The following is a 27,990-nucleotide window of genomic DNA, read 5'->3' as shown; positions in this document are numbered from 1 at the left end:
CATCTGCTTGCATCCTCTTCAAACAAGTCAACCATCTGATTCAGTGACAAAAAGCACTAAAACATCCAGTGCGCTTTCAACCGTGTGTTTCATGAAAATCGTGGAGCATTGGCAGTTTAGTACGCATTGAATAACAGTTCACTGACGTCCAACTACCACGCCCACTTCCTCACCCTCTGGCTGGCATTCGACCTATCGTCTTACATCACTCCTGTCCCTCTTCTCCCCCTCTTCCAATGCTCACTGCACCTATTCTGTCAGTCATAGTCGTCATTGTCGTTGACCTCCTTCCATCTCGAGAGACGATGGCTGCACCAGAAATGTAGTCACTGCCAGGCATTGCACATTCTGCTGTGGCTGTGTAGACTGTTGCTGGAGTGGCAATCTCTACTGCATGTGGACAGATATAGGTTGATGCTGTCTGGTTTGCGGAATTTGGCTCTTTTTCTCCTCAGCGAGTCAATGCGGCTTCTCTCAGCTTGTTTCACCCCTATTTGAATGGCAGATTTCCAGGGTCCACCTGAGTCTGCAAGGCTTTCCCAGGACAGCACATCAGTACCTGTACTTTTCAGGTCCTGTTTGCAAGTGTATTTGAATCTTAGTTGTGGGTGGCTTTGGGACGTAGATCCCTCTGATAGTTGGCTGTACAGCAGATCTTTAGTGATGTGGCCTTCATCCATTTGGCAAACATGACTGAGCCAGCGAAGCTGGCATTGACTCAAGAAGGGCTAAGACAGTTGGCAAGCATGCACGCTCAAGCACTTCAGTGTTTAGTATCTTGTCCTGCCATTTGATTCCAAGAATGCGTCTGAGGCATCGGAGATGGAAACCGTTTAGTTTCTTCTCTTGGGCGGAATATGTGGTCCCTGTTTCACTCGAGTGGAGTAGGGTGCTTAGAATGCAAGTTCTGTACACCTGCATCTTGGTGTTCACCGTCAAATTTTTGTTTGACCACATCCTTTTGTGAAGTTTGGACATGACCCCGGCAGCCCCCGCAAGTCTTGAGTTGATCTCTGGCTTGAGGGAAAAATTTGAATTGTTTGCGAATGTATATGACAGAAGCATGGAGAAAAATATGCCAAAAAGTGTTGGGGCGAGCACGCGACCCTGCTTGACACCACTGCTTATTTGGAACGGGTCAGACACTGCTCCATTGTAGCACACCGTGCTGTACATGTCCTTGTGAAAGGATTCGACAATGGCCTGTAATTTCGGGGGACAGCCTAACATTCTCATGAGTGAGAACAGTCCGCTTCTGCTCATTTGATCAAAGGCCTTTGTCAGGTCAATGAAGGCAAGGTAGAGTGGTTGATTTTGCTCTCAGCGTTTCTCCTGCAGCTGTCTTACAGAGAATACCATGCCAGTGGTAGATCTGCCTGCCCGAAACCCACACTGTCATAGTCACCTGCTCAAAAATGCTGTCTGACTGGATAGATGGACTGAATTAACATCAAATGGGACGTCAGTTTCATCACTGTTGTTATTAGCCTTCGTGTTCAAACCAGTCATCAGTCAAAAGAGATTCTTCTCTATCATTATAGTTGTCCTTAATCATAAGCACAGCTTCCGTGTGAATCTACAGATTGGGACCACTTTCTTTACTGGACAAGGTTTTTAATTCAGTATTTATTGCGTATGATGCAACCCCATTTCCATGTGTGTTCCCTGGGGTCCAGTTAACAAATTGTAGATAAGAAAGGGGACTTCTTCCTGGCATATGCTCATTTGAGTAGTATTTTGATAATACAAACACATCAAACTAACCGTGCAGAGTCTGTTCATGTGCATTGAACCGAATTCCATCGAAGGCAAAATTTGAACATATGCAGGACATCAGTGGACTTCTTATAATAATAATGATGATGATAATTTAACCTTTCCATATAAAACATTCTCAGTTGCACTGTACAATGTAAATAATGATGTTTAAAACATGCATTAAAACACTACACTGAAACAAGTAAAAGTTATGAGCCATGGACTGTTGATGTGTGTATGCCGCACTGTAAGCCCCATGGCGGGACTCAAAGTAACCTCATTCACGTTTCCCACACACAGCCCACTATACTTGCAAAGAAACTTAAGATTGCTTCATTCAACGCACAGTCACTCGGCCCTCATTGCCAAGACAAATGTTTAGCAGTGAATGAATTTATCAGTGACAATCAGATTGACATTTTATTTATCCAGGAAACGTGGTTCAAAGAAAAGGGTGAAGAGGGAAAGTGCGCTGAACTGACCCCATCAGGGTTTACTGCCAGGTCGTTCCCTTGCTCCCATCACGGTGGGGGCCTTGCCATGGTTTTCATAAACACTTTGACCAGTTTAATCACTTTTAACACGAACTTTTATTTCCCACACACGTCTTTTGAAGCAGTGCAAGTAACTGTCTCATCACAACACCGTAGTGTCAACTTTTGAAATATCTGCTGCACCAGTCCCAGTGATAAAAACAAACTACTGACAGTGTGTTCTTTGGGGAATTCCCTGAATTGCTCGACCTGTGCAATAAGACTACCACCAGCAGTTCAGTCATTTTGGGTGACACAAACTTTCACTTTGATGTTCCAACTTGTCCCAGTACTGTGAAAATGAATGATATGCTAAAAATATTTGGTTCTTAAAAATTGTAAGTCACTCTCCTTGGGGACAAGACTCCAAAATTCTTTTACATTTAGCAGCATCTCTCATAAGATCAAGATTGACCTATGGTCAAGAAATCATCTTTTCTGCTCCGCCGACGTTTCTAAAGAAGCTGCTAATAATTGACAGTAAAGCTGTAAAACTGGCTTTAGGGGTACCTGTGCATACTAAGACCTCAGAAGCCTTATAAGCTTGCGGGTATTCTACCACTAGATGAAGTCAGAAAATTAAGTTCTGCTAAATACATTGTGAGATGTACAGCAGTGGATGATTTTGAGGAATTAGATATTAGGTCTGATATTGATTTTCCAAAAAAATGCACAAAATAATTCAAATCTACAAACCATTCGCACGTATGTGTCAGATATTTTAAATTCTTCAGACATTGATTTACATGATATGGCACCTCGTGTTCTGGTACCACCTGCCCCTCATTGGGAGTTAACAAAAGCAAAGGTCAACATATGTGCTTCTGACACAACAAAAGGAGAATCTTCACATGTAATAGCAGCATCTGTCAGAATTCAATTAGAAGAAAATTTTTATTATCATTTAAAAGTTTACACCGATGGCTCTGTCCTGGATGATAGCAATGCAGGATCTGCTTTTGTCATTCCTGACCTAAAAACAGAAAAATCATATTATTTAGGTAAGGGACATTCAATTTTTACAGCTGAATTGGTGGCCATCCTTATGGCTTTAAATCATCTTGTTGATATACCAATTATAGTAAGTAATATCCTATTTTGTGTTGATTCTCAATCTGTTTTAAAAAGTTTGCTCCTTTTTGAGAATAATCAAAGAGAAGATTTATTGTTTGAAATCAGTTATTTATTGCACTCCCTATTTGTGAAGGGTACAAATGTTGATTTTTGTTGGATACCATCCCACACTGGATTCTTTTATAATGACCAAGCAGACAGGGGAGCAAAAAGGGGAGCAAAGAATCATACAGATAGTATAAAAGTATATTGCCCATTGTCATACAAGGAAATAAGCAATATACTAGAAAGAGACTTTTATAGGTGCTTGAATTCAAGTCTAAAACCTCGTCAGTTGACTCTCTCAGTCTTTAGTCTGATTCGCAGACCAATTCTGAGTTTAGCTCTCAGACTATTATCAAATTCATTACGGACGAAGTATTGTTCTAATGTCAAGTGCATATGCTTCAGTAACCTGGCGATTAAGCATATAATTTTTGACTGTAGCTTGATGAAGCCTTATGTACACGAAAGTGTGTCTTCACAGGTGACTGAGAACGTTGATGTTTTTGACTTTTTGCATTCATTATCAGTTGTTTTGCTTGTCAGTTTAACGACTTCTCTTTTACGAAGTCCTTTAGGTAATTTCCTGTAGTTGTATTTAGACTTTTTTTTCTTCAAATTTCACCCTCATTTCACCCTCATTTGCCCAGTTTCCCCCAACTTTCCATTCATTCACATCTCCCACCCATTCTAACCGATAATACTCAAATGTGGAGGAGGAATTTTGTTTAATGTCCCGTCACACATATCGGTGACTGAAGACATTTTGTTAAAGTATTTATGAATACATCTGAGTATTATCGGTTAGAAGGGGTGGGAGATGTGGATGAATGGAGGGTTGGGAGAAACTGGGCAAATGAGGGTAAAAATGTGGGTGAAATTTGGAAGAAAAACAAACAAACAACAAAACAACTCTAAATACAGTTACAGGAAATTACTTAAAGGCCTTCGTAAAAGAGAAGTCGTTAAACTGACAAGCAAAACAACTGATAATGAATGCAAAAAGTCAAAAACATCAACGTTCTCAGTCACTTGTGAAGACACACTTTCGTGTACAAAAGGCTTCATCAAACTACAGTGAAAAATTATATGCTGAATTGTCAGGTTACTAAAGCATATGCACTTGACATTAGAACAATACTTGGTCCGTAATGAATTTGATAATAGTCTGAGAGCTAAACTCAGAATTGGTCTGCGATCGGACCAAAGTCTGAGAGAGTCAACTGACGAGGTTTTAGACTTGAATTCAAGCACCTATAAAAGTCTCTTTCTAGTATATTGCTTATTTCCTTGTATGACAATGGGCAATATAATTTTATACTATCTATATGATTTTTTGCTCCCCTTTTTGCTGTCCTGTCTGCTTGGTCATTATAACGGAATCCAGTGTGGGATGGTATCCAACAAAAATCAACATTTGTACCCTTCACAAATAGGGAGTGCAATAAATACCTAATTTCAAACAATAAATCTTCTCTTTGATTATTCTCAAAATGGAGCAAACTTTTTAAGACAGATTGAGAATCAACACAAAATAGGATATTACTTACTATGATTGGTATATCAACAAGATGATTTAAAGCCATAAGGATGGCCACCAATTCAGCTGTAAAAATTGAATGTCCCTTACCTAAATAATATGATTTTTCTGTTTTTAGGTCAGGAATGACAAAAGCAGATCCTGCACTGCTATCATCCAGGACCGAGCCATCAGTGTAAACTTTTAAATGATAATCAAAATTTTCAATGATAATCAAAATACTCAAATATATTCATAAATACTTTAACAAAATGTCTTCAGTCACCAATATGTGTGATGGGACATTAAACAAAAAATTCCTCCTCCTTATTTGGTTTTGGTCAGTCATTTTCTCAAGCAACTCACATACGTGGACATATTTTAGATGGGGTTATTTATAGGCCTCAAGACAACATCATCAGGTCTACTTTAGTGATGCAGGAGCTAAGTTCTGATAATTTCTGTTTAGTGTGTGACCTTCGTATAGACGCTCCTTTACCATCACCTGAGAACAAAGAGGTCCATAACTTTCGATCTTTAAACAGAGAAACCTTTAGACAGGACTTGCACACCAATGTATCCCCCACTGTCTGCTCTACAGTAGACAAGCTGGACATTAGTTTGCGTGAAGTCCTTAACAGGCATGCCCCCGTCGGTCAGTTCTGTGGTATGGTGATGTTAAAAGTGAATTAAAAGAAGCTAAGGTTAAAAGACACATCGCTGAGAAGAAATGGGTATCAACTGGCCTTACTGTTTTTTATCAGAGCTAAGAAATATGTCACTCGCATTGTCCAGCAAGCAAAAACAGCTTGCTATGATTATCAGATCAGTGGTGGTACGTCTGCTGGAAAATTGTTTTATATTTCTGGAAAGTTGACTGGTAATATGAAATAATCTCCTCTTCCACTTTGTACCCCACTCATCAGTTACGTCAAGTGTTTTCAGATTATTTTTCAAAGAAAGTCACTGACATCAGACAAGAACTTGATCGTATGACAACTGCTGCATTATCTGTGATCAGTTCGAATCAAGCAGCTGATTCAGTTTCTTCTGAGGCACTTCTCATCCACTCAAAGCACTCCTTTTTCTGACTTGCCTAAGCCTTCATCAATCCTGGTAGGAACCTCAGACATACCCTTCTCAGCATCTGCTGGCAGTTTAGGGTTTATGCTTTGAGATGACATGACACTTGATATACATATCAACCACATTTGTAGGTCAGCATGTGCAGCACTCTGTCAGAGCACTGTTCTAAACTGGTTCAAATCTTATCTCACTGATCGATTCCAGTCTGTCATTGTTGATAATTTCCAGTCTGAACCCGTTAAAATTGAACATGGAGTCCCACAGGGATCTGTTTTAGACCCAGTGCTCTTCACACTGTACACTCCTCCTCTCGCTGAAATTATCAACCGCCATAATGTCAGTCATCATTCTTATGCTGATGACACTCAACTCCAGAAGAGTGATACACCTGAAAAACTGTTGTCGCTCTTGCAAGAAACATCTAACTGCTTCCTGGATATTCAAAATTGGATGACTCTAAATAAGTTACAATTGAACGCGGACAAAACTGAAGCAATGATCATAGGAACTAAACAAAAACTCTCTTCCATTACAACTAATACAATCAAACTTGGCAGTAAATCCATCCCTCTGTCCACTTCAGTCAGGAACCTTGGTGTTGTCCTTGACAACACACTGTCCATGCAAACATTTATCAATCAGACATGTCAATCCTGCTACTGTCAACTGCGGCGCATCAGTTCCATCCGGAAATATCTGTCCACTGACGCAACATCTAGACTTGTCGTTTCTCTCATTCTCTCTCGCCTTGACTACTGTAACTCTCTATTGTCTGGTTTGCCTGCTTCATCCATTCAGTCCCTTCAGCGCATACAAAATTCTGCTGCCCAACTCGTCCTCAGAAAGAAAAGATCTGAGCACACCACTCCTCTTTTGCAACATCTCCACTGGCTCCCTGTCTCACACCGAATAAAGTACAAGATCAGCACTCTATGCTACAAATGTATTCACAAATCAGCCCCTTCCTATCTCTGTGGCTGCCTTCACCTCTACACTCCATCTCGCTCACTACGATCAGCTTCGGATCCACTCCACTTACATATACCCAGATTCAAACTCTCGACTGTTGGCCACCGTTCTTTCTCTGTCTCTGGACCTTGCAGTTGGAATGAACTTCCTCTTTCGCTTCGTCAAGTCTCCACACTCAGCTCTTTCAAGTCTGGCCTTAAAACCCACCTCTTCCCAAAGTAGCCTCCCTTCCCTGCCTCTTCCTTGTCTTTTTAGTTTTTTTCAGTTTTAGAGTTATGCTTGCGTGAGAATGACTGGTGCGAAAGTGCTTTGATTTGTTTATGCACAAGATTTAGCGCTATATAAGTACCATTATTATTATTATTATTATCAGCTCCATTCGCCAATATTTAACCACAGAAACCACTAAGACTTTGGTTTGTTATTTTGTTCTGTCTAGATTAGATCATGGAAATGCTCTTCTTGCTAGCTGCCCAAACACTGTGTTGACAAACTTTAAAAAGTTCAAAACACTGCAGCACGACTCACTTTCAAAGCTAAGAAACATTACCACGTCACTCCCCTACTTGCATACCTTCACTGGCTCCCCATTCAAGCATGAATTCAATACACACTCTTAGTCCTCTGTCACAATTTCTTCACTGATTCTTGTCCTGTCTATCTTAGATCTACTTTCTGTCTAATCACCATCCAGACAACTCCGTTCTTCAGATGACAAGCACACACTGTCTATTCCAAAAATTTGTACAAAAACTTATAGTGAACGTTCCTTTTCTTTTATTGCACCTAAACAGTGGAATTCATTACCCTCACGCCTCTGCTACACCCCCAACACCGCATTCAAATGAGCACTCAGAACGTATCTTTTCAGACTGTACTTTTCTCACTGAAACTTTTCACGTCTGCACATGCTTGCTCAGTTGCTGTGATCTTACTGCTGAATGTGTTGCTCTTTGTGTTGATTTGTATACATTTGTGATGATTTGAATGCGTGTGATGCCAAGTTCCTTGGTGTTTGTTTTTGACTATGGTGAATCTGATTGTGATGTGCTTTGTTTTGCTGTGATTTGGGTCTATGTGATTTGAGACTGATGGTGCCTGTGTTGATTTGCATTTTTTTTTTAGTCACTTAGTTTTATATGTATATTTTAGCGAGACTGTATTGACTTTGTACATATTTTACATCATTCAGTCTTAATCTGAGATGGGGGTACTGCGCTATATAAGCCGCCATTTTATTATCATAATTATTGCATGCATAGCCCTTTACAGCACAATATTCAAAAACCCTATCACAATCCTTAAAACTATTCCCAATATCACAATAGGCACAATGGCAATACTTTTTGCAGGATGTCAGCTGACGTCTTTTAAGAACTCAACTGGTTAACAGTGAAGGATACATAGATTTTGTTTCATAAACAATTTGTGGTCTTTATGCAAATGGTGATGTTTGACATTGTGAATGGTGGGTCAGCACCAGTCTAATAATGAATATCAGTAGTGTGCTGGCCGAGATGGTGCACATTGGTCGTCTGCAAAGGTCAGGTGGTCAGTGACTGTGTCATTTTGGCAGAAAAGTCATATAAACAAACAAACACTAATCAAACAAAGGCCATATTTTAAAATTATTTTTTGTTGTTGCTGTCCCATCACCTGCACCGTTTCAGTGGCATTACTCCCACGCCGCTCATTTTGATTCCCCCATACATGGCCACACCCAGGTTCGTCTGTCACAGTTCCGGCGTCGGCAGTCCACAGGGAACCATCAATGTCAGGTCACCAGGCCACACACCAGAGGAGACCCTGCACTGCTGCTGAGTCACTTAGGTGGTGTTCAGTGGCGTCTGTTCTGATTTAACATCCTTAGGACACCACCTACTAAGCCCCCTACTAACAACAATAATCGCTTAGTCACAGAGCCAGACTGAGTGAGCGTCCCTCCCAGAGTGGAGACCGCCACCATGTCCCTCAAACAACAGCCCCCCATGAATCTGCAGACACTGAAGACAATGACAGGACTCACCCTAAGCACAGAAGTGTAGGGGTATCGAAACTGAGGTCACCATGAGAGCAGGGCATGAAAGGCCACAGACTTTGAGACTGTTTTGTTTATATTGATGATGATGGAGGATGAGGATGACGATGTTGCTATGGAGGTCCATTTTGGTTTGGGATGGCTTGACAAGGCTGTACTCTACGCTTCCTGTCAAAATGATATCCTGGCGTTAACCAGGCCTGAGAGATACAGACACTTGCAGTGTTGGTCAGATAATTAGAGCAACACACCCAAAGTCGCTTCTTTGAGGTGGATGACACCTGACTGTGTGGTCCCAGTCTCCCCATTTAAGCCCACAGCACACTCATCTCTGGGTAGGAGCTGGCCACGGGCCAAAAAACCCACCTCCGCTGGGATTCGAACCCGCATCCTCCCAGGCATCAGTCTGCGACGCTAACCACTTCGCCGTGGCGGCTAGTTAGGCCATATTTAATATCCTATGATTGTCTTTATGCTTGCTGATTAGCTTCATTTTATGACATTGTGTGACAAATAAATGACATCACCACCATACTAGCTGTACTCTCTGCTGACTAGCATTTAATGAGGAAGCTCTCATGCATGCACATTGCCTCTGGAAGTAAAATGATTTTTTTTTTTTTAATTGACAATAATAATGAACAAGGAGAGAGTTATGCTTTCTGAAGTACAGTAATAGGATGGTAAAAGTGTTGCCTTTGATTCTTCCAGGTCAGTGGGGAGGTGCCCCTGGAGCAGTTGACCCACAAGTAGCACAGTGGTTTCAGACGGTGGACACTGATCGCTCTGGTCGTATCACAGCAAGGGAGCTGCAGCAAGCTCTGGTCAATGCCAACTGGTCACAGTTCAATCAGGAAACCTGCCGTCTTATGATTGGTAATTTCTGTACATTATGCTGACTATGTCCTGAGATCTTAGTGGGGGAAAAAGGCAAATTGAGGAGTCATGTTGTGCAGGTATGCAATCACACACACATGCTTTCGCATGCACATATGGGCTGACACAGAGCATATACAAATGAACTAGGCAGTGCCTGGCAAAAAAAGGTATGTTTTAAGACTATTTTTTTAACCACAGTTGGATTGTTGTGCAAACTGGATTGCAGCCAGTTCCAGTTTTTTTGTGCAGTGAAAGAACCAATTTCTGTTTTCATTTTGCATTTTTATTTAGCTGTACATATTGCTGCCCCTGTCCCCAGCTGTTAATTAAAAGAATAAATGGGTAGAGGGTGATGGATAATATATGTATTTGCAGATTGAATTAGTTAAGTGAAGTGACCAGTCAACAATTAGTGTGTTGGCATCAGTGACATGCCTTCATTAGTGCTACAAAAAAAAATATATATATAGAAGCCTAAAAATATGAATACACTCTGAATTCTTAGCTTTTAAAAACAAACTTTCCAAGGATAATCAGCAGCTGGATGAATTGTTTAGAATCATGGACTGGCATCTGGGAGAATGTTGGTTTGAGTCCCAGCAGAAGTGGATTTTCACACTGTGGTTGGGTCCTACCCACATATGATTGTGCAATGGACTCAGCCGGAAGACTGGAACCATACCACTTCATGGACTTGTTTTTGGGAGTGTTGCTTACATTATCAGTGCTTACGCTCCCTCATGAACTCTGCTGTTACCTTCTGAAACTTCATGTCAGTACAAGAACCTATGGTGAATGTTCTTTTCTTTTTGCTGCTCCTCATATCTAGAACATCTTCCTCATCATATCCATGATTTTATCTCTGCCTTTCGCTCTTCACAAAAAACTCATTCTTTTAAAACCTATCCATAAGCACTGTCTGTGTCCTTCTTCTCCAACATCACCCAATACTTGTCAGTTCACGTTGTATGCATGATGAATGAGAGAGGAAGAGTGGGGGGTGGGGAAATGGAGTAAGAGTGGTCATGAATGATTCATGTAGTTTAACTTTTTTCTTTCATGTAAAGCACCATAGCTCTTAGAAAGAAAGGGCACTATACAAAATTAGTGTACATTATTATTATTATTATTATTTGCAGCTGTAATCTTTCTCAGAAGCTTTCATTTGTTTCAGTAATTTTACCTTTTTATCTGTGGATAGCTGACTCAAACCGATTTTTGGCTTATGTAAGCAAAAATATTATTTAGATCAATGGTCTTCATTTTAGAAGTATTGATACGCCCTCAAAGCCCCTCACCACTCCCTTGCCCCTTCACTTCCATCTGTGTTTTTGCTTTCGTTCTTGTTGTTTTTGGAATCACATGTGAGCCTTTTTTCCCTTTTTTTGTTTTTGCCTCTTGTTTGATTCACTTTGAGTGTGAATTAGTTGCTTAAAAGTTCTTCTTGATATTGTCATTTGTCCTGTTTGATGGACATATGTAGTGTGGGACTGTAATAAAGGTATACATATGAGGTCAGCGTTTTATATGTTGAAAATCCTATGGGTTAACCTGGGTGAAGATTTTTTTATATTCTGCCAGCAAGGTCAACCTCTCTTAGACATTTTGATGCTTTCGCTCCATGCTTGTGTGTGTAGTACACCTACAAGCATGCGCACGCACACTATACATTACACATACCAGTTCATCCATCCATGGCTCCATCCATTACTCCTTTGATCCATCAAAATAAGGCAGCAAATAGAACAGCAGATCATGGGGAGAAAATGCTGTGAGGACCAAGCCAACTTAATTACTGTGTCTTTCTGTCTGTCAGGTATGTTTGATCGTGACATGAGTGGTACTATCGATATCAACGAGTTCCAGTCGCTGTGGCACTACATCCAGCAGTGGAGGAGTACTTTTGAGCGATATGACTCTAATCGCTCAGGTTCTATTGAAGGCTCTGAACTGCAAGCAGGTAATGGCACAGTGGATAGATGAATCACCAGTATTTTCTACCCCTCCACTAAATCTTGAGTAGTGGTCTAGACGCCAGTGATTTGAATTAGATGATGAATGAAGGTTCCATATGCAGTATGCACTTAACACACATAAAGAACCCATGGCAATAAAAGGGTTGTCCCTAGCAACATTCTTTAGAAAAATCTATTTTGGTAGGAAAACAAATACATTTGCAGGCAGAAAAAAAAACACTCTAAAAATGGGTAGTGCTCTCACTGTAGAGACATGTTCTCCCTGGGGAGAAATAGAGAAATCTGTTGTGACAAGAGAATACAATACAATGCAGTACAATACAATGAAAAAGAGGGTGAAGTGTTGTTGTAGTAAAAATAAGGGTGTGAATATGAATGATTGATCTGTTTTCAGATACTAGAATTGAACAACTGATTTTACTACTTATACTTTAGACTGATTACTCTGACTCTCATACCATAAGGCAGTATTTTCCTCAGCCTTGACCCCTTTGCATTATACTTGGATAAAATCAGCAACAGAACAAGCCAGCACTTATCTTTCACATAGCATTGAATAGCACAAGCTCACAAAAATAACACTGATAAAGAAAAACAGGATAATTTAGTATTGGGGTGTTGAAAAGTGTAGCTGAAAAGTGATTAGAGGTCGCCACATGGAAGTAAACAAAAACTCCCATACTCATGCACATTCAGTTGCATAACCTACAGTTGATTTGTTCATGTGCTAGTGAGCAGTGATACTCTTGACCAGTTGCCATGATTCTGAAAACAAGACGTGGGCATCCTATGATTCAGTATTTAACCTTTTGACTGTCAAAGACACTTACGTACATCCACTAAAATGCTTCACTGTTTGCCAGAGACATATGTCTGAAATTAATGACACACAACCTCATTTCACAAGGGTAGTGGAACAAGCTTACTTTTTTTGTAGTTGTTGTACACCCAGTCCTGAAAGGGAAAAAACAAAAGGATAAAAAAGAAGAGTAAACACACACACACACACAATTGAGAGAGAGAGTGCTTTCACTTTTACACTTTATTAAGACGTTGACTCATGTATGTGTGTGTGTGTGCATGCAAAAGCATAAATCAGACTAAATAAAAGATACTTATACAAACAAGTAAACAAACAGGTAAATGAATAGGAATAAAAATACATTAAAAAGAAGCACAAGGCAAGTAGTTAAAATAAGAAAGAAAATGGAGCTTTTGCTTACTCACATGCATGCACACATATGCGTGCACACATATACATACATACATTACAGACATGCACTGATTTGCATAGACACCCTTTACCCAGGAATGTACATACCCTGATGCCATTCTCTATCTGCACGCACACACAATCACATGCACTCAATGACTCATCTCGTAGACACATGCCTGACATGTCTTGAACCATCTCAAAGTGTGTGTGAGTGACAGGTAGGAATGATAGATTTATTACTGAGAAAATATAGCAGTAAATTCAAATGATCCAATGATGGACACAATAGCCGCGTGGTTAAAGCATTGGACTTTCACTCTGAGGTCCTGGGTTCGAATCTCCGTAACGGTGCCTGGTGGGTAAAGGATGGAGATTTTTCTGTTTTCCCAGGTCAGCATATGTGCAGACCTGCTAGTGCCTGAGCAGAAGATCAGATACGCACATTAAAGATCCTGTAATCCATGTCAACGTTCAGTGAGTTAAACAAGAACATACCCAGTATGCACACCTCTGAAAACAGAGTATGATTGCCTACATGGCGGGGAAAAATAGTCATACACGTAAAAGCCCATTCATGTACATACAAGTGAATGAACACAGGAGAAGAAATGATCCAGTAATATAGCCATTTGGTGATGAAATGAAACCCATTACATTGTCATTTCTGTGCATCCATCTGCTACACACTTTTTTTTAGCATTTTTTGACGAGTTGTAAATAGATGATAGTGCCTTGTTTTGTTTCGGCCATGCACATTCCGATGGTCTATGACTTCACAGTGCTCTCATCATAGCAGGCCATTTCAATGAAATTCCATGACAGGACACAAAATTTGCTCTGGCTGGATGGTTTTTTTTGTTAAGTTGACTAAATCAGCATGAGTGTGTTTGGTATCACACATTTTTACTCACTCTTTCACTCTCTCTGTTTTACTTTCTGTCTTACCCTCTCTCTCGGTCTCCGTCTCTCATACTTTGCTTCACCTTTTAGCCATTTAATTCTGTTTTTAGTTGTTGTTGTTTTTTGTTTTTTGTGGGGGTTTTTCCTGCCCCATCATCTGCACCGTTTCAGTGGCATTACTCCCACGCCGCTCATTTAGATTCCCCCATACACAGCCACACCCGGGTTCGTCCATTGCAGTTCCAGCGTCGGCAGTCCACAGGGAACCATCAATGTTAGGTCGCCAGGTGGCCACACACCAGAGGAGACCCTGCACTGCTGCTGAGTCACTTAGGTGTGTTCAGTGGTGCCTGTTCTGTTTTAACGTACTTAGGACACCACCTACTAAGCCCTCTACTAACGACAATAATGGCTTAGTCGCGGAGCCAGACTGAGTGAGCGTCCCTCCCAGAGTGGAGACCGCCACCATGTCCCTCAAACAACAGCCCCCCATGAATCTGCCAACACTGACGACATTGACAGGACTCACCCCAAGCACGGAAGTGGAGTGGTATCGAAACTGAGGTCACCATGAGAGCAGGGCATGAAAGGCCACAGACTTTGAGACTACTTTGTTTATATTGATGACGATGGAGGAGCAGGAGGATGACGATGATGGGATTCGAACCCGCGTCCTCCCAGCCGTCAGTCTGCAACGCTAATGCTACGTTCACACTAGGCTGTAACCACAATCTAACCAAATGGTTACATCGCTCTCTAACTCACTGGAACCACGAATTTTTGGTTGCAGTGGGTTCCCATCGGTTAGACGATTTTTCGGGAAGACCCGATTTTTGGTTAGATAGGTGGTTAGATGGCCCCCAAAAATATGACTCGGGAGATAAAAAATTTTTCGAGGTTACATCGCCCGATCAAGTTATAAACGGTTACAAAGGCATTCACACTAGTCCCCGTCGGTTCCAGTGAGTTAGAGCAGAAAATAGAGGCGGAGCCGAGTTTGAAAAAAAACTCCGACGTCAAAACAAAATAGCATGCCTTGCACGCACGCTGCGTACGGTATGCAAATTGTCTGGCCCGACACATCTAACCGACTGCAAGTGATTGCAACCTTCTTTGCATGGTTGGGGTCAGTTATAGTGAGTTACATCGACGCGTGTTGTAACTTGATCAGTCACAGTGTGAATGTATTTAAGCTGGCTGACTCATTTTTTTCGTTCTTCTTGCTGCGTCTACACGAATCCACGATTCATGATGACAGGTCAAGACGGAATGAAGAGACCCCCCTGAAACAAGGGGGTTTTATACTTTCAAAGGGAGTTACAAGGGAGTTACAAGACCCAAGTTCCAACAGGTTGCAGCAGGTCACAGCAGGCTGGTGGAGATGCACAACCTCAAGACCCCCCACCTCATGGAAACCCACGGGAACCACAGAAAACAAAAGTATACCCCAATCTGTACATGACGCCTCAGCCACAGCACCCCTGTAACTTGGCTTGTAACTTGTTCAAGTTAGAACGAAGTTACAACGGTAGTTAGATGCCACCAGTCTAACTTCAGCGCAAAACAAAACCCAGCCAGCGAGCGAGAACTGCTGCTCTCAGTCAAAAAACGCGCGGGAAAAGGGGCGGAGCCTAATAGTTAGACAGTGGTTAGACGCTTTCCGTTCACACATGCTGTATGAAAAATCTAGAGTTTGTCTCATGGTAGTTACATCCCTCAATGTAACCATTTGGTTAGATCGTGGTTACAGCCTAGTGTGAACGTACCCTAACCACTTCGCCATGGCGGCTGGTGTTTTTTGTTTTATTTGTGCATAATATCAGAATTCTTCATTCTATTGTCATGCGATAGGATCACCCAGTAAATGTATAACTCGATAAATTGATACATAGATATACCGGTAGGTTCATGTTCGATACTATAAGGTTATTGTTCAGGAGTATGTTCACTTCTTCATTTATTTGTTCATAGTACATTTTAATGATCTAACAAATTTGTTTTTGTATCATTCTAGCATACCAGCAGATGGGATTCAATGTTTCCCCACGCTTCGTGCAGACTGTGCTCTACAAGTTTGACCATTTTGGCAGGCGCTCTTTGACCCTTGACAATTTCATACAGTCTTGCGTCATGCTCAAGTCTTTGACAGATGCCTTCAGGCAGCGGGATGCAGCCAATGTGGGCACTGTCAACATGGCATATGAAGACTTCCTGACCATGGCTGTTCTGTACAAACCATAAATCGCTGGTGATGTGAAAGTGTCTGGTTTGGCTTCATGTTCTGCTGTGTTATTCACAATTTAAGTGTAATGCTTGGAAGTGGTATTTTTAATGCTCAAGTAAAATATGAGACTTTTTTCTTTCCAATTTCTGTTCATGTATATGGATTCATGTTTGCATAAAATTAACAGTGTAGTGTGTTGATTGTATTATTCTGTACAATTGCTTACTTGTTATTGTTTTTCAGTTGAATTGTATGTTCACCTTTAAAAAAAAATAAAATAAAAGTTTGAAATGTTTGGTTTGTATATCAGTATTAGAATTTTAAAAAAAACACCTCTTGATACAGGCCTTTCAATTGATAATTTTACTTTTAAGAAGAGATATGGTACAGTTGTTCAATACATTTCACAATTGAAAAATAATTCAGCTTTGAACATATAGAAATTACAATGGTATTTCATACCATTATTGAAATGAATATTAGCATCTTCAAACATTCAAGTCCACAGACATAGATATCAATAATTTCTATTTTATGGATAGATTTTTTTATGAGCTATGTACATTATTTCTTGTTGTGTACATATTTTTCAGATATATAGTTTTTACTGTAATTTGCTATTTGAAAAAAAAGAAAGAAAAAGTTAGGTTTAATGCTGTTGAATCAGTATTCATAAGCAGGTATTTGGCATACAAAATGATTTGGTCAATGTAAAGAAAAGTAGGCAGATAAGAAGAAAGAGACAAACAACTCAGTTGCTTTCTCTGTCACATGGGTTCGATCTGGGGAAAGTTTCAGTTTCAGTAGCTCAAGGAGGCGTCACTGCGTTCGGACAAATCCATATACGCTACACCACATCTGCCCAGCAGATGCCTGACCGGCAGTGTAACCCAACGCGCTTAGTCAGGCCTAGAAAAAAAATTTTTTTAAATAAATAATAATAATAGATAAATACATAAAAAAGAACTACTACTACTAATAATAAAAACTTGTACAACAATAACCACTTCAAACTTTTATTTACACACGCAAAATATTTGTCACTGAAGCACTCCAAGTTCCAGTATTTTCGTTGTTTTTTGTTTTTTCTTCTTCTTCCTCTTCTTGTTTTTTTTTTGTTTCTTCCTTTCTCTCTCTGGTCGTCAATGTTCCATATCTGCATCTTAACTCAAGGCTTGATCCCTGTATAACGTAAATGTTCTCCTGTGTTTTTGTAAAGGATATATTCTCTGTCTGTTTTTGATTTCCTTTGTTATTTCACTTCCCCTACATTTCCTAATTTACAAAGACTGAACAGCATGAATACAGTCACGTTATTACAAAGTCACTATCCTAGCATTATAATTGACATTATATATAAAAAAAAAGCTGAAATAGAATTTATTTATTTACATTGAAATAAATATTTATTTCAAAAAAATTTTCAGAAGAATATTTCGAGATATCTTTTAATACATTAATCTTTCCTTTTGTCATAAACTCATAAAGGCACCAAAATCTCAATAAACCACAACATCAGACTCACATCATCATAAAGTCCACTCTGACTGAAACCATCTCCCTTGTACTTTGCAATTTGACTTCACCCCCGAAATTGTAATAAGTCAGAAAATCACCGTTTAGTCTTTTATAAATCACAATATAATTATTTCATAAGTCATATTTAAAGAAATTTAATCCATATGAATTCACATTTAGTGGTTTCCTTAAACTTTTAAACAATCATTACTAAAACAACCAAGGATTCCACTTCTAACCCGTCAACAACAAATACACAATCATAAACAGTCAACTTTTCTCCTTGATTGCTCGTATGAAAAGACTATTTCCTTTTATATAGGGCAAGCCAATAATGAGACATTAAAAAATAAAAGTTTTTTGTCTTCTTCAGTTTTCCTATTACCGCTGAGACGCAACTCCCCACTTGGAAAACTGACTCAGAATCGTCAATAAATATCTTCTTCCTGAAATTATTTCAAAATATATTTTATCATTTGTTCAGTTATTTACTTTTTTTATTTACAAGAAATCAGAATATCCGCTTACCACTTCAGTGGAAAAATCTTCCTGAATTTCTCTCTCTCTTGTTCTTGTTCTCTCTCTCTCTCTCTCTTCTGCATTTTCTTTCCCTGATCCCATCCTGAAAGCAAATAACAACATTATTAGATACTTCAACTGGACTGCAAACACATCTTGCAGTTCAAATGCACACATCTTCCCCCACACTTGTAACTATACTGACCAGCTTTTCCCCCACAGGCACACAACAGAATAACATGCAGACACAATAATAAAACGTATTCTCTCATGCTTCTACATAGACACTTGCACATTTACGTTTCAGTTAGATACCTCAGTGATTTAATGTAATCAAGACCATAATAAATACAGTTTTAAAATGGATAATGGTATGAATTATAATATATTTTGTAATATAGTTAGGAAAAAAGATGACAACTGGAAAGAAGATATTTGATGTATAACGTAAATGTATATGTTTAGCATTGTTTCAGAATGTGGTGACTTGTGTATGATTAAAAGAAAAAAATTCAAGTAGTATATGCAGTCTGTTACTATTCTTAACAAAATTTATTGTATTTGTTATTGATCTGATTGCATATCTAATCAACATGTATTTCATTTGAAAAAAAAATCTTTTTCTTTCTCTCTCACTCTCTGTCTCTCTCTCTCTCTCTCTCTCTGTCTCTCTCCCCTCTCCGCCACCCCTAATTTCCAGCCCCATACCCTCCCCACCACCTTCTCCCATTGAAATGAGTTTTCTCATTGTACAAATAGCAGTAGCAACAAAACTTAGTATTTGTTCATGTGCATGTGTGTATGTGTGGGTTCATATGCATGCATGCATTTTTGTTGTGAAAGACGAAAAACAGGAGAGAGAAAGAGAGAGAGCAGGTCAGACTTACACAAATGAGTAACGAGGTATGGAATCTGATTTCAACAATAGGGGGAGAGAATATTCAGAGGATCAGGATCTTGTGTGAAGGTCTTCTCACTAGCGGTGTAACATGTGTGGGACCTTCAACTGGTTTATATCAAGGAAATACTGAAGGCAGTTTATATTACTTTGGTTATTTCATTTTCATTGTTCACAGGAATCTGGAAAACTGGATATTTTTGTTTCTGTTTCAAATTGCAGTTTGATATCTGCATACTTCTTGACTGAAAACTCTGCACATTTGTACTGATGATCATTATGCTGCATGTTCTGAAGGTTTATCAAAGAATTTGATTGGAATGGGAGTCTTCTGATTATGTTTAGAATGGCATGTACTTCTTATTCTGTGATAAAAGTTTTCTGATATTTTTCCATTTCCATATTTCTGTCAGTGAATTCTTTGCATTAATGTCTTTTAGACTTATTTAGATGGGTTTTGTTGACAAATTTTGATTAGCTGTAAGGTTTTTAAAAAAAATGTTATAACTTAACAGTTCTTGCATACATAATAATATACACATGATAAATCAATTCGGGGATTTGAATAGAATGGATTGTTTTGTTGGTTCTTTATTTTTATAAACTGATCCATTTTGAAGGAATGATGATAAAACACACAGTCCAGTATGTGCGCAATGTGGGCATTTGGAGTGATGGCCTAGAGGTAACGCGTCCACCTAGGAAGCAAGAGAATCTGAGCGGCTGGTTCGAATCATGGCTCAGTTGCCGATATTTTCTCCCCCTCCACGGATGAGGCGATAAACCGAGGTCCTGTGTGCAGCATGCACTTAGCGCACATAAAAGAACCCATGGCAACAAAAGGGTTGTTCCTGGCAAAATTCTGTAGGAAAATCCACTTCGATAGGAAAAACAAATAAAACTGCATGCAGGAAAAAAATGCAAAAAAAAAAAAGGATGGCGCTTTAGTGTAGCGATGTGCTCTCCCTGGGGGGAGCAGCCCGAATTTCCCACAGAGAAATCTGTTGTGATATAAAAAAGAAAAAAAGAAATACAAATATTCAGCCACACACATACACACACTTTGACATACAAATGCATATTCATACACACACACACAGAAACTAGTGTTCAATTGTTGCTGTTTTTTGTTTATTTCGTGTGTGTGTGTGTGTGGGGGGGGGGGGTTTACTCTATGAATGGTTGTTTATGAATTTGTATAAAGAATGATGACTTTCTTCATTTTGAGGTCACATATTTGAGATCAGTGTATTTCATGTTTGCCACAGTCAGTGTTCTATATAAAGCACAACTGGGGTAACTGAAGAGCAAATTCCAAAACTTGACTTTCAAGCCCTTGGAGGTTCAAAACAATGCATCTTTCCAGAACACGGTGTATTTATAAGATTTTTTTTTCACTGTTGACCACCAGATTTCATGAAATGACCCTTTGACATTTGACCCAGTGGTCAAGTGACCCTTAGTATTGGTGCAAGGAACATTGTACAAGGTTTTTTTTAAGGTGTTTTTTTGTTTTTTTTTAATACCTTTACAATATTTTTTTCTTTTTTTTTGTTGCAAACAAAAGATGTAATTGTGTATTTCAGATCTTATTAAGGGATTCATATCCTGAGCTTTCTTGTTTTTATTTTTTACCTTTATATATTTTAACTTTTTTGTGTGTAGAGAGTTTTTTTGTTTTTTGTTTTTTCCAGCAAATTTGTCATTGGTAACTGCTGTCATAAGTAACTGCTGTTCCTCATTAGAGTTCCCTGTGGAATGCAGAGTGTTTTATGTTGTTTTTTTTCAGTATAAATAGTATCTACATCTTCTGGAAATTATTTTCTAGAAATTTTCTCTTTTCTCTTTTTCCCTTTCTTTTTTCCTGCAAGCCCAAGTACTGTCTGTGAAATTGTTAACGCTGGGATGGGTACTAGCTATCCATTCAGCAGTGGTATTTGCCTTATGCTGGCCTTTTTTGTATATTTTTGTGGCTTTGAAGTATTTGTATCCTTCTCACCTGGAAATTCTGTGCTAGAAATTTTACTGTTGTCTCCATTTTCTGCCTTCCCAATGCATTCCCCTTTTGTTTTTTGGGCAAGCCTTGTCTATGATATACTGTATGTGCTGTTTTGCACTGGCAATTAGGAAGTGAAATTGTAAAATTCTGGGATGGGTACTAGCTGTCCATTCTGCAGTGTTATTTGCCTCTATGGCCTTTTTATGTATTTTTTGTTTGGCTTTGAAGTTTGTTGTTATTTTTTCTTCTTGATAGATTTAGCGGAAGGGCTGACAACCTTAGCACGGCCTAATCTTATTTACCATCTAGTTAGTATAAAGTGTTACAAACTGTGTTTTGTAGGTTTTTATCTTAATGATTTTTTTTCTATGTGACAGTTTTGCATTTGGACATTTGTGTAGTTGGGCAGTCCTGATATGGCCCTGTGTGGCTGGCTGGACTATAAGCATCATTAGTAATAATAATAATTCTGCCTTTTTTCTTTCTTTACAGTTGTCTCTTTTTCAGCCTTCCAAGTCCATTCACTTTTCTTTTTTCAAGCAAGCCTTGACACTTTTTTTCTCTTTTCCGCAGTCTATGATGCACTGTCTGTGCTGTTTGCTCTAGTAGTTAGATTATGAGATTGTAAATGCTGGGATGGGCACTAGCTGTCTGTTCTGCTGTGTTTGCCTATATGGCCTTTTTATGTATTGTTTGTTTGGCTTTGAAGTTTTTTTGTTGGTTTTCCTTTTTATGATTTTTTGTACTCTGGGGATGATAAATTAAGCAGAAGGGTTGATGTCCTCAGCACAGCAGTCTTATCTGCCTTAAGAAGCTAAATGGTTCAGATAAAGTGTCATGAACTGTGTGTTTAAAAATTTTTTTTTTTATAGATGTGACAGTTTTGTTTGAATGCAGTTGAACGTTTGTATATTTGGACAGTCCTGATATGGCCATACTGACGGCGAGACTATATGCAACAATAAACTAAGCTAATTTGTATCTGATACCTTTTACAATATTTTTTGTAATCTGAGGATGATGAATAAAGTGATAGGGCTGATGTCCTCAGCACAGCGTAGTCTTTTTTTTTCACATCCTCTTTTAATTCCTCCTCTCACCCATCCATTCAGCAAATCCTGCATTCATTCATTAACATCTTTCTTTTGTGGTCATTATACAGGGTTACCTGCAAATGGACAGGAAACAAGAAAAGAAAATTGTCATGGAAACATCCAACAGACAATATTTGCAATGACATTTTTCTTGAGGCAGTACGGACATACAAGTCATGTGATAGATGTGTTCACAGTCTTATTAACCCTTTCGCTGCCAGGAAAATAAGATTTAAGTGAAATCTGTTTGCCAGGGTTTTTTCACAAAAAACGGGTATAAGTTTTCAAAAAAATTCTGTGCTCTTTGTTACTGGAGAAAGACCCATGAAAGTATATATTTTCTGAAAGGTAAATGAATAAAGAATACAAAACACGTGATGTTTTCCCATTTTATATATTTTCAGTGACATGCTGTTGTTTTGAAATCAGTGTTTTGTTTTTTTGTCACATTTTCAACTTGTTCATTACAAACATTAGTCAGGTAATTTGCACTAAAGTATCATATTTTCTGGACAAATGGATATCTGCACATACAAAATCATACTAGAACAACCACAATAATTTTTTTTTTTTTTTAAAGAGACAGATACACAATGCATTGGGACCTCTCCAAGTGATAATATAGATGTGAGGCCATGCCCCCTCAGTCTCCACCCCAGTCCTCTTCACCCTCTCACACGGTCAATTTATCCAGTTCTCATCAGACCGCGTTGGCTGAGTGCCAAGAAAATCTCTCACTCGGTGTCCTGCTAATAATTCGGTCACTTTCTGTCATCTGCTACATCTGCACAGCTGGCGACACTTACTGATAGTCATGTATTGGCCACTGTCTTGATTGCTCCCTTTTTTTCTATCAAAAAGTCCTATAAATGTTCATCACTGTCTTCTTCAAATTTAGGCTTCAATTCTTTCTGAGCATCAGCTGAAGAAAGCAATCTTGGTTGATTTTGTTCGCCACGATCGCATATCTTGAGCACAGCGTCAGTCCGACATTTTGTTGAGCGAGCGAGGAGAGGAGTCAGGCAAACACTGCGGCCAGTAACCCAACCAAAACGTTCAAATAAAGGACTACTTCATGACGTAGATGTTGTTTCTAGCTATGAATAGAATCTAGAAAGATTCCCCAACCTAAAGCTGCCAGTATTTTTGTCAAAGAACTGAATGCAAACCAGGGAAAAAACAGAATATTTTGATGATGAGTTATCTCGTCATTGTGGCAGCGAAGCATACATGCTTGCAATGACGAGTTATCTCATCATATAGGCAGCCTAGGGGTTAAAGAAATGTTTTAACAATCTGTTAGGATTTTTTAGGGGTTTTTTTTGTTGTTGTTTTTAAACTATGCATCTCTTTTTCACCAGAATGAGTGAATACTGAACAAGCATGGCAATTTAAGATTACAATGACAATAACAATACAAAAGTGTCTGCAAAACAAGGAAGACATTAAAGTAGATACATGTTTCATTTGACAGCTTGCACGGCTCACCGTGAGAACATGAAGTTAGAGAGTTATGGCCCTGATGAGATGCATAACCCCAATACGAATACCTTGACCTTAAAAGTTCTGGCTTCTTGGAGACATGAACAGAACTCACTCAAAACTGTCACCATTTTCCTTGCAACTCGGCTTGCAACAAGATCTACACCTTGTGGATTAAACAAAAAGATTTTCAAATGCACATTATCGAGTTTCTACAGGTAAGGAAAACTTTGTTTTTTCTCTCTCTCCCACCCCCATCTGTTTTTTCTCTCTCTCCCACCCCCATCTCAAACCCCCTCCCCACCCCCACACCACCCCCACACTCTTTAGCACAGCATAGTCTTATTTACCTTAAGGATTTTAATGGTTAAGATGATTTGTCATGGACCGATTTGTTTTGCAGTTGTTGTTTTTTTCGAGACACGACAGGTACATGTTCATATGTGGTTGAATTGTGTATTTAGTTGGACAGTTTTATATTGTCCTGTGTTCAGCTAGACTATAAGCAACAATGTAAACTGTCAAATTCCTCCATGGAGCTATATTAGACGAGTCTGCATGTTATGTGTATACATGTATGCATAAGTGTATGTTTATTCACACTTGGAATTGTTTTTGTGTGTGATTACGTTACAACTCTGTATGTGTATGTTTGATCTTCACATTTGCATGTATGTGTATGCATTCACAAGTTTGTGTGTGTATTTCCTCACATGGGTTTGGTGTTGATGGATTTCTTGGATCATTTTACACCTCCCTTCTGTGTGGGTATGTGTGAGCATGTATGTGTGAACCTTATTATGTGTCTTGATCATATAATGTTATTTAAAGTAAGCATTGTTACCTTACCAAGATGTAACCTTTCAATTATTAATACATTTAAGATATTTGACCCCCCACCCCACCCCCGTGGGGATGCTGGGGGTCTTTCAGTATAAATAGCATACCCGCCTTCTGGAAATTCTGTGCTGGAAATTTCCTCTTTTCTGTCACTCTTTGTTTCAGCCTTTTTTCTATCTTCACTGTTGTCTCCTTTTTCTGCCTTTCCATCTATTCCCTTTTCTTTTTTCAAGCAAACCTTGGCACTTTTTTCTCTTTTCCGCAGTGTATGATGTACTATCTGTGCTGTTTTGCTCTGGCGATTAGGTAATGAGATGTAAACACTGGGATGGGCACTAGCTGTCCATTCTGCAGTGTTATTTGCCTATATGGCCTTTTTATGTATTTTTTGTTTGGCTTTGAAGTATTGTTGTTGGGTTTTTTTTTGTTTTGTTTTTTTCCCTTTTTTATGATTTTTTGTAATCTGGGGATGATAAATTAATCGGAATGGCTGGCATCCTCAGCATGGCCTAGTCTTTTTTGCAATTAGGAGCTAAATGGTTGGGATACTGTCATGAACTGTGTCTTATGGGTTTGTCTTAGTGTTTTTGTGTAAATGTGACAGTTTTGTGTTGACACAGTTGAGCATTCATATGGTTTGACAGTCCTTATTTGGCCCTGTGCGGTCGGCTGGACTATAAGCAACAAGAATAAGAATGAATAAGATATTTGACATTTTACAAGACTGACATAATAGTTTATAATAACATATTGTTGTTAAGATCGTTATACTTTTTTTTATCAGCGTTTCTGGTAGTTTCAGCTGCTGTGGGCATGGGTGTAGATTAAAGAAGAAAACTGTATTGTTTGATAGTTGTATCTATTGTGCTTCCCTATATTGAGGGTGCCTAGTTATATGACTGCAGTCCAATTTTTAGCAAATAAACTTTTGTTTGATAACTGCATTCATTTTCATGTGGTGCAACAGGTGAGCAGGAGGCTGTTTCAGTGTATGATTGTTTGTTTTTGTTTGTTTATTTGTTGTTGTTGTTTTTAAATATGTTAAGGTGGTTCATGGATTTATTATTGATTGTATTCTTTTTTTGTCTTGTGTTTGACTCTTGACCAGAAGAAAAAAAAATCAAAATGAAAGAAAATATTTATTCTCTCAGACACACATGCACAACACACACACTTAACGCTGAAAAACTCATTTAAAAAAAAAAACAGAAAAAGAAAAGATTATCTGTGCCAAGAAATTAGTTGTTTTGGTCCTATTGTTTGTTGGCCACCTGACATTGAGGGTCACACCAGACTTGTTAACTGACAAAATAAAAAACTTAACAAAACTGACATAAGTATATGACTCGTCCCAAACAGCTGGAATTCTACGAAGCTTTTACTCTCGTAACGAAGAAAGGATATGAAGTTGTGTTGGCCTGGGTTCCTGGACATGTTGGCATTCATGGTAACGAAAGGGCAGACCAGCTGGCCAAGAACGCTGTAGAGAAAGAATTATCGAGATCCTTCGTACATGAAGCAGAAGGTGGACACTTACATTAAGGATCTTGGGCAAGAGGAGTGGATCACCCAGATGGACAACAAGCTGTTCCAAATCCGTCCAGTGACCCTCCCATCGGTGGTGAAGAACAGAAAGGAGTCTGTGCTGTGCAGACTGCGTTCGGGGCACACTTTTTTTTTTTTTACTCATTCTTGTTGAAGGGGGATGAGGCCTCTCGATGTATTCCCTGTGATGGGCCTCTCGCCATGAAACACGTGCTCCTTGACTGTTGGGATCTGCATGACGGTAGACACAGACATTACACGGCGGTTTCTCTGAAGACTTTGTTTCGTGGTGTCCTTCTGTGGACGCTGATGGACTTCTTGAAAAAAGTGAACATTTTTAATCAGATTTGAAGGTTTTAAACTATGGAAGGTTTTTAAACTTTGAGTGGAAAGCTTAAAGCAGTGACTAGTTTTTATTGTAATTTTTTTTAACCCTTGACTTGTAGGTGTTAACGTGGCGATTGCCTTGAGATGGCCTTAGTGATTGGCGAGGCTCTAAGCACCATAATTTGATTTGACATGACATGACATGACATTACTTCATATGATATAACATGACCTGATCGGAATGTATCGAGCTCAAATTCAACATTGGAATGAATAGCAAACAATGAAATTCAGGCAATGCATATTAATCAAACAGAAATAAAATATGATATGATATAATATGATGTAATATTATATAATATATAAGACTTGAACCGAATCTTCCCAGAGGGATGTTGGGAATATAATCAGAATGATTCAACTTTCTACACAGTGCTTTACCCTCATGTAGGAGGCGTGACAACTTGACCAAATAAAGATTGAAAATGTTTGTTTCCTTTTGACCCCAAAGAGCTCTGTTCCAAGCTTTCTGTTTAGAATCAGTTGTCTGCCGCAGTGACCTGCTCACATATCAGCATAGCGCGGCAGCAGTTTGTCACATGTACTGTTCCGCGCTGAACGCTTTACTCTGGCGACCCCTTACGCGTTTGCGTAACCGTCACGTTCTTGCCTTGCGACTTTTTGATAGGCGCTCTCACACAAGCAGAAGTAATAAAAGCATTTGATTCTGGACATTAAAAATCAAAATCTACTTATGTTCCCACCCCCCTACAGTGGTCAACTTTATATCAGTGTGATCAGTATGATTTATTCTATTTTATCGTAAAAAAAAAAACCCCCAAAAAAACGGTTTTGTTCCACACATTTTGACCTAACGCAAATTTTAAACTAAATTCCCAGGCTTAAAAGAGTACATGTGAAAAGCCTTTCCCTTACCCCAATGACTGCAAATAAGCTGTCCTGTATAGAACAGGGATATGAAATCAGCTTTCTCGAACACATTGCATGTAAAATATCCTTTCCCAAAAGCCATGGAAGTTAGATAACTCATCCATTACCAAAGGGATGTGAAATAAACTGTCCCGTAAACCGAGGATTCGAAATAAGCCTTTCTCGATGCGAGATAACCCTTCCCTTTCAACAGGGATCTGAAATAACCTTCCTCTGATACCGAGGGTGTCAAACAAGTTCTGGCATATATTCCGGTTAAGTCATATAACCTTTCTCTTACCATGGGGATGTTATATAACCTGTCCCGTATAACGAGCATAGCAAGTAAGACTTTCCAGAAAAGGTACATGTGAAATAGCCTTTTCCTTTCCTTGATGATTGCAAATAAAATATCCTGTATGTCACAGGGATATGAAATAAGCTTTCTGGAACATATTGCATGTGAAATGTCCTTTTTAATATGCCATGAATGTTAGATAACTCATCCATTATCACAGGGAAGTGAAAGAAACTGTCCCGTAAACCGAGGAGATGAATTTTCACACGTTCTCGATGTGAGATGACCATTCCCTTACAACAGGGATTTGAAAGAACCTTCCCCCT

At 39.0% G+C, this 27,990-nt stretch overlaps 1 protein-coding gene across 1 annotated transcript in view; it reads left to right on the top strand.

The window, feature by feature from the left end:
* Positions 1 to 25,508, top strand: part of LOC143291190 (peflin-like) — a 40,172-nt gene extending 14,664 nt beyond the window's left edge. Inside the window, exons 3-5 of the mRNA XM_076600918.1 lie at positions 9,731 to 9,895; positions 11,715 to 11,858; positions 16,005 to 25,508. Of these exons, the coding sequence (XP_076457033.1) occupies positions 9,731 to 9,895; positions 11,715 to 11,858; positions 16,005 to 16,231 (536 nt within the window). The 3' untranslated portion in view covers positions 16,232 to 25,508. The remainder of the gene's footprint in view (positions 1 to 9,730; positions 9,896 to 11,714; positions 11,859 to 16,004) is intronic.
* The last annotated feature ends 2,482 nt before the right edge of the window (positions 25,509 to 27,990 follow it).

The sequence above is a fragment of the Babylonia areolata genome, chromosome 16 (genome assembly GCF_041734735.1).
Source record: "Babylonia areolata isolate BAREFJ2019XMU chromosome 16, ASM4173473v1, whole genome shotgun sequence".
In the NCBI taxonomy this organism is placed as follows: domain Eukaryota; kingdom Metazoa; phylum Mollusca; class Gastropoda; order Neogastropoda; family Buccinidae; genus Babylonia; species Babylonia areolata.
Note: the sequence above shows the minus strand (reverse complement) of the source record. Positions and strands in the feature narration are given on the sequence as shown.